The 11006-nt window shown below is 39.9% G+C and overlaps 1 protein-coding gene across 3 annotated transcripts; it reads left to right on the forward strand.

The window, feature by feature from the left end:
* Positions 1 to 152: 152 nt before the first annotated feature.
* Positions 153 to 10700, forward strand: GLA (galactosidase alpha). Of its 3 annotated transcripts, none has more exons than XM_081276676.1 (8): positions 270 to 408; positions 3949 to 4166; positions 5224 to 5398; positions 6286 to 6463; positions 7165 to 7256; positions 8556 to 8717; positions 8912 to 9109; positions 9603 to 10699. In XM_081276676.1, the coding sequence occupies exons 2-8, from the start codon at positions 3991 to 3993 to the stop codon at positions 9885 to 9887; spliced, it is 1266 nt and encodes a 421-aa protein (XP_081132802.1). In that variant the 5' UTR covers positions 270 to 408; positions 3949 to 3990; the 3' UTR covers positions 9888 to 10699. The 3 variants fall into 3 exon arrangements, with proteins under 3 accessions (XP_081132801.1, XP_081132802.1, XP_081132803.1); XM_081276677.1 differs by lacking the exon at positions 270 to 408 and adding an exon at positions 656 to 950 and having other exon boundaries at positions 9603 to 10700; XM_081276675.1 differs by lacking the exon at positions 3949 to 4166 and having other exon boundaries at positions 153 to 408; positions 9603 to 10695.
* Positions 10701 to 11006: the final 306 nt, after the last annotated feature.

The following is an 11006-nucleotide window of genomic DNA, read 5'->3' on the forward strand; positions in this document are numbered from 1 at the left end:
TAGGGCGGGCCAATATCAAGAAATAAAGAGTGTGATTGGTTAGCTGTGCGTCTTACGTGATTGATTATTGGTCGGCCTCTGGAAATAACCGTCTAGTTGCCTGAGAAACAATAACGTCATTATTTAACAACCCATCCGTGATTGGTCCGCCCCTCAGGTTAAACTTAAAAGCCCAGGTTACCCCAGAAATCTGTATCGCATAATCACCGTGACAATGAAGCTGAAGAGCTGGGATCAGTGGCTGGGCTATGTGCTTGCGCTTCACTTCCCGACCCTAGTACTCTGGGGTGACTTTGGGGCCATGGCACTGGACAATGGCTTGGCGAGAACACCTACTATGGGCTGGCTGCATTGGGAGCGTTTCATGTGCAATGTTGACTGCCAGGAAGAGCCGGATTCATGCATCAGGTATCAACATTATTGGGTGCCCCCTTCCCTTCACTTTTCTGTACGTTTGTCTGGATGTGTTTGGAGAAAATGGAGGGACTCGATGTGAACATTTGAACCAGAGTGAGAGCTCCCCTACTATTGTTTGCTTTTTTTTTTTTTTTTAATCCCGAGCAAACTGCCCTAAACTTTCTCTGTGACCCTTCCTTGTTTAGAAGCCCAACCAGCAGCACCTGCTTCACTCCCTCTCATTTTCTCCCTGTCAGGTAACCCAGCTGGGGACTTTCTTCATTTACCGTATGGTTATATTCAGACCCTTCTGGTGATGTTCTTCTCTGTCTGCCTGGCGCTAGCCTTCAGCTAGCTCTAAGCACAACTGGAGTGGGTTGGAAGACTGGGAAACTAAGATTCTTGCCATTTCTTCTCCTTTGGGGGGCACGGGTTCCTTGGCTGTAACTGGAGAGTTAAAAAGACCATGGGGTCTCTGAAATCTACATCAGCCATCGCACTTGAATGTGACATCACACTGGAAAGTTGACCTGGTGGAACTTTGTACATCAAAGGTGAGAATTGAGGCTGTGTTAGACAAGTATTTAACCCATCTGACCTTCATCGTCCTTGTCCTTGTAAATTGGAATAACATTTCTTACCTCAAGGAGTTGACTCAGAGCTATCAGTTAAGTTCCTGTTTCACATAGGTGAGCTTTCAGTGAAATAAACCCATTTAAAGTATATAACACACTGCCTGACCCCTCAGATGAGCAAATGGCAAAAATGGATATTAAGTCTGCAAATATGAGTATGTGTATTTTTCTGGAAAGGGAGTCTTTACATTTCTTAATATTCTCAAAGGGATTTGTGGTCTAGAAAAGGTTAGTTGAAAATCACTGATATTGTTACCCATGATGCAGATGCTCCTCTAAAGGCAGTAGTTTCTACATCCATAAGTTATTCCTGTAAACGTATTTACAAATAAAGTCAGGATATTGGTAAGACATCACAAGTAACTGGCCCTTTAAGTTTAAGTCCTTTAAAAAAAAAGTTCCTGTTCATAGCAACTCAGTTCTTCAAATGTTGCACATCATCTGATTCTTTCCTAATTTTTTTCTTTAGAACACTAATTATTGGGTCCAAATGTTAGGTAGATTGTTTAACCATGAACAGGGGAATATGGAAAGGATCTGCAATAAAGAGCAGTAACTTCCAGGGAGAATGTCAGATAACATCAAAAAGAGAGTCCTTGAGTCACAGAACTGGAGATAACAGGAAACCTTATCTATAAAGACAAGTATGGGGTAATGGGGACTGGTATGTCAAACCTCCCCCAGTCCTAGTTAATTATAACCCCTTAAGGTAACTATTGTTTCAAAACCTTGGGTCTTCATGACCCTCCCCTTGTGGGAACCACAGGGCCTATAGGAAGGGTAATAAGTCTCTTAGGAGGTTATGTAAGGAGTTTGCTGAAGGCTGTTCAAAGAGTAAAAACCATTCTAGCATTCTAGAGGTGTGCAAAAACTGGGATAATAACAAAGAAATCCAAATTAAAAAAAAACACCTTAGACTCTTTAAAAGATGACCATGAACTGTGCATCCTTATCTCACCCACTCTCTAATAATTAAACTCCTACCTATTCCTCTGAGCAAGTGGCTGGAAATTCTTCTTGCGGGGGTGTAAGAAATGATTGCTGCAGAGCTAGACACAGTGGCACACACCTGTAATCCCAGTGGCTTGGGAGGCTAAGGCAGGAGGATCACAAGTTCAAAGCCAACCTCAGCAAAAGCAAGGCACTAAGCAACTCAGTGAGATCCTGTCTCTAAATAAAATACCAAAAAAAAAAAAAAGAAGAAATTAGTGCTGTAGGTTCCAGTAGTCCCCTCAGCTTCACTGGTCTCTGCAACACAAAGTTATGCTAATTCTGATAATTGTCACACTGTCCTTCCCAAAGATTTTACAAAAATGCACATCCCCAACAACAGTGTGTAAGAATGCCTGTTTCCCTCCACCCTGGCCAACACTATTTTTTTTTTTATTCTTTTGAAACTTTCCAATCTGGTAGGTGTTTTTATTTGCACTTCTTTCTTTATCTTTCCCACCCTCCCTCCCTCCCTCCCTCCCCCTCCCTCTCTCTCTCTCTCTCTCTCTCTCTCTCTCTCTCTCTCTCTCTCCCTCTCTCCCGCTCTCTGTTAAAAATGCTGGGTATTGAATCCAGGGGCTTCACACATGCTTGGCTAGGCAAATGCTTTACCACAAAGCTATACCCCTTAGCCTCTATTATTTATATTTCTTTGATTACTAACAAAAGCCAAATATTTTTTATATGTTAAATTGACTCTTTGCATAGCTATTTCTTTCATGGATTGATCCTTTGTGTCAGTCCCCTATTCAGTGGGGTTTTTGTTGTTCTGATCAAGCATATGTTGGGAATACAGGTATTCCTGTTAGGTGTTGGGTTTTATATTTATATAATCAGGCACATCATTTCTTTATGATTTCTGGCTTTGGGGTCTGGAAACCAAGAAATCTTAGACATGGTTAAGATAAAAACAAAGACAGTTTTATTTAGGTGCAGAATAGATTTATAAATCAGGAGCACAGACTCAGATAGAACCAACATTAAAGTAGAAGGTGAGCTTGTGTTTTTTGGGGGGTTGTTGTTTATTTTTTGGTTTTTTTTTGTTTTTATTTTTCTTTTTTGGTACTAGGGATTTAATCTAGGGGCATTTAACCACTGAGCTATATCCACACCCCTTTTTTTTTTAATTTTGAGACAGCTTCTCACTATATTGCTTAGGACCTTGTTAAGTTGCTGAGGCAGGCCTCAAACTTGTGATCCTCCTGTCGGCCTCCTGAGTTGTTGGGATTACAGGCATGTGCCATCCCACCTGACTGAACTTGGGGTTTTATAATAAGTGGGTAGTGCATTTCACCATACTTTAAGGGGGAAATAAAAGTTCCATCATATCAGATGACTGGATCTCCTGAACTTTCTCTTAAATTTCCTTTATTGGGGAGAGAGTGTACCAGGGATTGAACTCAGGGGCACTCAACCCCTGAGCCACATCCCCAGCCCTATTTTGTATTTTATTTAGAGACAGGTCTCACTGAGTTGCTTAGCACATCACTTTTGCTGAAGCTGGATTTGAATTTGCCATCCTCCTGCCTCAGACTCTCAAGCTGCTGGAATTACAGGCATGCACTTCCATCTTTAAGCTGATGGGCACAAGAAATACAACTTGAAAGTTAAGGGAATTGGCAGAACTGGGGGGAAATAATATTTTCCACAATTTGTACAGTACTTATATAGCATGTGAATAAGTATTTCCAAAGTTGTGGTCAACTCTTCAGACTATACTAGAAGCATTATATCACTTCACATTAGTCATTGCCAATTTCATTTAGTGGCCTCCTTTCCCTTTGGGAACTATTCAGAAAGTTACTATTTTCTTTTACAACTACTCACTCAGGCCTCTTCCACTGAGGAAAGCAGGCAAAGTGCATGCTGTGTGTCTCCTAGAGAAGATTGCATCTTTTATTTACCACCCTTGGCTTTATTTTCACAGTGAATTCCTGGCTTAAATGTAATCAGCCAAGAAACCCTCCTTATGTGCTCCCAGTTATTCCTCATTACTTGCAAGGAGAGTCAAGCCCAGAGGAAAGGAAAAAAAATCAACATTGCCAGCCAAGCCATAAAAGTGTGCATTCTAGTTTGTTATATACTGAGAAACCATAGATGTGCTTCAATCCCTTTCAAACCTGCAGGAAACAAACAAACAAAAAGGTATAACTTTAAAGAATGCTAATTGGATGTTTAAAAGGGAGGAATGGAAAAAAAGGATGGATAGCCTCAAAAGCTAACCACCTCTGAACAGAAGGGAAGGGTGCTGAGCATAGAAAAGGCAACACTGAGGCCTGCAGAAAATCACACTTGCAGATTGCATTAGAATTCAAGCCAACCAGCCAGGATTAAAGCAAATCTTAATTCTCCCTGGGGCCAATATCCAGACCCCCACTGAAGAAGAATGATAAAAGGTACTGACTAAAGGGCAAAAGACTACATTTAAAAAAAAAAAACAAACAAACAGAAGCTTCCAAAATCTATCCCCATTCATTTGGCACAGTGTTCACTACCACAATTTCAACTAGACTAACATGGGAAGAGGTTAGAAAATATACAATTGCAATCAGGAGAAAAATATAGGGAGAGAGTATTTTCGCTATAGCATTGTTCATTTCAGTCCACTTCAAGAATTCCCATCACTATGGCTGGAAAAGATATCTGGATGGAGAAAAAAAAATTGGAGGTGAAGGAGCAGGGGATGCTTTCAAACAATATTTTAGAGAACTTTCATGGTCTGTCAGACAAAGGAGGGCTGTGTGGTTTTAAGTCACAAGTCCCTCTTTTGCCTTTTTCAAATATCTTTACAAGCCCAACTTGCAGAATGTTGTCTATTAGCTGCTGTCCAGCCACAAAATACCTGGACAAAAAGGCCATTGGGTCTAATTGCTGCCTTCTAGGGCCCAGGTTTCTTTGGTGGCCACAGCAGCAGCAGCTCTCGCATTCCCGTTTTAACTTTTTGGAGGTTTTTTGTTGTTTTTGTTTTTCTGTGGTGTTGGATATGGAACCCAGAGCCTTGCCCATGCTAGGTACAGGCTCTACTGTGCTACTACCCTAGCTCCTTGTTTTGAGATTTTAGGGTGGAAGAGCTTTTGAAAGGACGGTTCATTTTACCTTGTATTAGTTGTAATTACATCCACACTTACTAGACTTAAAAAATTTTGTGAGTTCCCAAATTTCATCTAATGAATTCTAATGATTATTGGAATTTCTATTTCAGTGAGCAGCTCTTTATGCAGATGGCAGAGCTCATGGTCTCAGATGGCTGGAAGGATGCAGGTTATGAGTATGTCTGCATTGATGACTGTTGGATGGCTCCCCAAAGAAATTCATTAGGCCAACTTCAGGCAGACCCTCAGCGCTTTCCTGGAGGGATCCGCAGACTAGCTAATTATGTGAGTTTATAAATGATTTTTTTCATTTGGAGTCTGTAAGCAGTTAGTCATAGAAGCTTGTTGAGAAACAGTCCTCATGCCACTTTGGAAGTTGAATGGCTGCTGTTATATGAATTGTAAGACTTATCAGGTGGAATTTTCATCCCATCAGCAGATACATATTTTGCAGTAGCTCATGAGGCCCATCTTGGAGAAGTTCTTCTTTTACTGAAACCACTGAAATCTCTAGGAGGAAAAAGGAACTTGGTTCTTGTCATATGTATGCATATTTCCATAGAAGCTTTAGGCTGCTATTACAATTGTATTACAAACCAGAATTTTAGAAGACACAAATTTCTGGATATTATTAAAGAGAAATACAGCCCAACACTAGCTAAAGATGACAGATTTTATTTAGTAATATTGCAGAAGGGGAAAGAGCCAAGTTCAAATCCAAAAGCAACAAAGATAAGTGAAGATTCATACCAGTAAGCAAATTGAGGATTGAGAGGGTCAGTAGATGGAAAACTACTAAAAGATGTCAAAGGTGAGGGGATGACTTAGCAGGATTCTTGCTAAAACTGAGACATTAGAACACAGTTGAGGCTTGTCGTTGGAAAGGTACATTTTAGGATTCCAACAGGAATATTCTAGTGGCTGACAGCTTTCTCCTCAGTTCTGTTCTGAGTCACATGTATGATTTGAACTTGTCTCAGAAGAATTGGGGGATTTGTTCTTTGCCTTGCAACAAATTCATCTGGAAAATTGGGGGGGGCAGTAGTGGGGGGAAAAAACTCTCCAATATCTGATGAAGCACACTTGTCTGTTCCCTCAGTCTAAAGTGGTATTTTTTTTTCTATACTTCTTGATTGCCCTACTATTGTGGTGACTCTTTCTTCTCATTTCAGGTCCACAGCAAAGGACTGAAGCTAGGGATTTATGCGGATGTTGGAAATAAAACTTGTGCAGGCTACCCTGGGAGTTTTGGACACTATGACATTGATGCTCAGACCTTTGCTGAGTGGGGAGTAGATCTGCTAAAATTTGATGGTTGTCACTGTGACAGTATAAAGCATTTGGCAGATGGTATGTTTTATTTAAGGGATTTAGCCATGAGCAAAGGGAAGAACTTTGAGGCCAAGGTAGCTGAGCATTCAAAGAACTAATCTTCAGATTTTATTTATTTATTTATTTATTTATTTAATATTTATATTTTTAGTTGTAGTTGGACACAATACCTTTAGTTTATTGATTTATATGTGGTGCTGAGGATCGAACCCAGAGCCCCTCACGTGCCAGACAAGCGCTTTACCACTGAGCCACAAGCCCCGCCCCCAGATTTAAATATTCAGTTATAGCATAATTATTCTCAACTCCCACCTCTTCTCTTTCAGTTTGTTCATTCATTCATTCATTTATGTTTGTGGGTCCATGCATGCCTAACTGTAGTTAATATTGTGCACTTTTAACTCAAAAGGGTTCTAACAGTTCATTATAATTAGTAATTGTAACTCTTCTCTTCATAACATCATTTAGAAAAGAATCCAGGATGTCACATAGAGAAAGAAACATCATTCTTGCCTTTCCTAAATATACACACCATCTCTGCACTACCTCCTCAGAACAGCAGTCTGGGAGATACTATGCACAATTTTAGCACAGAGCAACTATCTGTTCCTGCTGCTGGTTTAAAATATAAACATGAACCCCCCAGAAAGCCTCTTAAAATATACAGACCCAGCTGGAAATTCCCTTTCCCTTATTTTACCCATTTTTTTCTCATACAGGTTATAAGTACATGTCCTTGGCCCTGAACAGAACTGGCAGAAGCATTGTATACTCCTGTGAGTGGCCTCTTTATATGTGGCCCTTTCATAAGGTGAGCTAGTGAGCCCAGAATCCAATTTTCAGAACTTGAGAATGAAGGATACAAGTTTCCCTCAAAGCCCTTCCACTTTCACCATCCCCACTACTGTAATTATAGGAAGTTGTCTTTGATTCTTCCCTTTATGTCACCATTCATGTCCTGTTCATCAACACTCCTGCCAGTTCTTTCTCCAAAATATGTCTTCAGTCAGCCCACCTCTTTCCCTCCTCTGCTTCCACTCTGGCCTCCCAAGGCACTCTCATTTTTCACTCAGACTTCTCTGACAGCCTGATCCACTTCCAGCCCTCTTCCCACCTCCATCAATTTTCCAAGCAGCACCAACATTATCTTGTTAAAATGGCATCTTTATCAGTTCCCTACTTAAAATCCTTATCTGGCTTCCCATTGCACTTGGAATAAAATCAATTTCCATTGATCTGGCCCTTAGCTGCCTCTCCAACTCCAAGGAATGATAGCTCTTTATTTTTTACTGTTTTTCTTCCTACCCCTCAAACACTACTAATATTTTTACACTTGCTTGTTGTTTTATTTTAGAAGACATCTTCCCCTAAGATTTTTAAAGCATAGACTCCTTAACATTCAAGTCTCAGACCAGATGCCACATACTGAAGACAATTCTTCTCTAATTACTTTAAAATAGCCCTCTTTCCATTATCACATTAACCTGTTTATTTGTAAAAGCTTAGCACTATTAACTTATTGTATGTCTCCCACTAGATTGTAAATTCCATGAGGGCAGGGAACTTGTCCTACTTTATCACTGTTATTGATAGCATATGGTAAGTATTGAATAGTTATGGAATAAATTCCTATTATTTTCTTGAAAGCCCCCAAAAATAGTCTCACCTTTTCTTCATCTTGCACCTCAGATCTTCCACCTGTCTACAGACTTTAATTAATTCCATTAACAAATTATATGCTCAGGACTCAAATTTTATGTTTGATGCAGTACTATGTAGTTTGCAGCTTATTTTTACTTGGTAAGAGCATATTAGTTAATTCTAATTATAAAAATAATGTTAATTTTACAAAAGTTTGGAAGTTAATACTCTTCCATAATGCCAATGCTTAGATAGCATTTGGTAAATTTCCAGCATAAACAGTATTCAAGTAATTTTAATCCCTTATTAAAGAAGTATTGCCTACTTCTGAAGCATACTTCTTATAATCTTGAGACTTCTTCATGGGGACCTTCAATCTGTAAACTAAAGGTTACAAGTGCCTCTTTTAAATTGGGCTGTTTCCATTGCACAAGGAAACTGAACAGAACCATTTTACCTGTTTTCACAGCCTAATTACACAAAAATCCGACAGTACTGCAATCACTGGAGAAATTTTGCTGATGTTTATGATTCTTGGGAAAGTGTGAAGAGTATCTTGGACTGGACATCTTCTAACCAAGAGAAAATTGTTAATTTTGCTGGACCAGGGGGTTGGAATGACCCAGATATGGTAAGGACTTGAGTCTTCCTTGTTCAAGACTAATAGTAGGCCTGTTTCCTGTTTGACATCCAAGGAAAATGGAGGTAAAGTTCCTGGGAGGAGGCTAGCTATATTTAGAGTAGGATGCTTTAGAAAGTAGCTTTACTCTGTGGTTAATCAAGGTAATTCTATAAATGTTTGGCCTTCTCTCATTTTTGTCCCAGTTAGTGATTGGCAACTTTGGCCTCAGCTGGGATCAGCAAGTAACTCAGATGGCCCTCTGGGCTATCATGGCAGCTCCTTTACTCATGTCTAATGACCTCCGACACATAAGCCCTCAAGCCAAAACTCTACTTCAGGATAAAGATGTGATTGCCATCAACCAAGACCCCTTGGGCAAGCAGGGGTACCGCCTTAGAAAGGTAATGTTCTGTGGGAGAAAATAGTCCAGGAACTTATTCTCCTTCTTTCTGTGGTTACAGATCAGCTGAAATTTAAGGTAAGTTTGTTAAGGTGGTCTTTTTATTCCCAAGGATCATTCGTTGTGGGCCAAAATCTGTTACATGAGGACATGACTGATCTTTCTTGAGAACACTGGTTTTTCCTTAATCTTTATGCCATAATCCATAATAAGGCTTTTTGCCAGAATCATTACTTTCCAAAGTAATCCAGAGGGGTACTCCACCACTAAGTTACATCCTAAGACCTTTGAGACTGGGTCTTGCTAAGTTGCCTTAACTGGCCTAGAAATTGTGATCCACCTGCCTCAGCCTCCCAAGTAGCTGGGATTACCAGGCATGCAACACTGCAATCGGCATGTGCTTGAAAGTTCTGAGAGTATGACTGAATGCCAAAGTAAAAAAGTAGCTCATTGCTAGTTATCAAGCAATCACTCCTATCTTCTTTTCTTTTTAGGAAAACAACATTGAGGTATGGGAACGACCGCTCTCAAACTTAGCCTGGGCTGTAGCTATGACAAACCTACAGGAAATTGGTGGACCTCGTTCTTACATCATCTCAATTGCTTCCCTGGGTAAAGGAGTGGCCTGTAATCCTGGTTGCTTTATCACACAGCTCCTCCCTATGAAAATGGAGCTTGGGTTCCATGAATGGACTTCAAGCTTAAAAACTCGTATAAATCCCACAGGCACAGTTTTGTTTCGGCTAGAAGCAAAAAGAAGACTGCATCAAAAAGCTTAAATGTACTTTAAGTTGTATACTTTCTCCAAAGTGACTAGCCCACTTTTCTATTTTTTTCCTCCATTTCCACTTTAAAAAGCTCTGTTTCCTTGAATAAAATTTCTCAAAGTTGGAAGTTTAAAAGAGCTACTTCAAAAGTTATTCTAAAGAGAACTGTTTGGAGAAGGGCTTTTGAAACTAATGCACTAAGAAATAACAGCCATAATTCATTGGATACTTCTGTGCCAGATTCTAATAAATGCTTTCAAGGTGCTGATTTATTTTAACCCTCCGTCCTGAAGTAGGCAGTTATTCACTGTACTACAGAACCTGGACTTAAACCCCAGCTGTTAATCACTACTGCCAAATAAGGTACTTGGATGGTTCTACTTATAATTTCAGTGCAAATGGAAAATAAAATCTGCCATCTCAGTAAGACAAGATGATTGCCAAGTGAACTGTGATAAATTCCCAGGGTTATCTGTAATCTACATCTAACAAATAAAGGTGGCTTACTTTCACCAAGAATAACTAGATTTATGGCGCCCTTAAAATGAACTGTTACATCTCAAGGCCCCATGAGGAGGCAGTGATCTTCAAACCTGGGATATCCAGACATGGATAATTGCAAGGTTAACATCTGGTCACTCTTAATTCACAGCTGGTTTGCCTGAGAACATATCTGTAGCCAAGGCTGCTCCTTTTCCACCTCCCTTTTATTACAACTGTTCTCCAACATGAGCAAAAGTATGAACCTCACCTGTCAGGAGCACTCTGGAAATACATGTCCTTAAGTCCTGAACAAGAGATCCTGAACAATTATTCAACCCCTCAATAACTTGGGCTTAACCCACAGGAGCCTATATCTTTATTAATATTTCCCACTGCTCATTCTCCTACAGGAGAGAGATGGTGATCATTGGGAGTTGCAACTGTCTTTGTATGACTGTGCACACACTTCATGTTCTTTGCATCATCAAAATGCATCTAGTTTGTGTAAAAAGTTTAATATTACTAGAGAGCAATGTGTCAAATTGTACATCAATGCTCACAATGTGTTGTACACATTCTATCTTTACCATCTGAGGTAAATCCCTGCAGGTTACAACCAAATCAGTTATGGCAAATGTCTACAATTCA

This window comes from Spermophilus citellus (assembly GCF_964194105.1).
Source record: "Spermophilus citellus genome assembly, chromosome: X".
Taxonomy (NCBI): Eukaryota; Metazoa; Chordata; class Mammalia; order Rodentia; family Sciuridae; genus Spermophilus; species Spermophilus citellus.

Excerpts from the sequence above, each read along its gene's own strand:
- GLA (XM_081276675.1), top strand. The coding sequence starts at position 215 with ATGAAGCTGAAGAGCTGGGATCAGTGGCTGGGCTATGTGCTTGCGCTT. Across the intron at positions 6,464-7,164 it reads TATAAAGCATTTGGCAGATG|GTTATAAGTACATGTCCTTG; the intron begins GTATGTTTTATT and ends TTTCTCATACAG. Across the intron at positions 8,718-8,911 it reads GTTGGAATGACCCAGATATG|TTAGTGATTGGCAACTTTGG; the intron begins GTAAGGACTTGA and ends TTTTTGTCCCAG.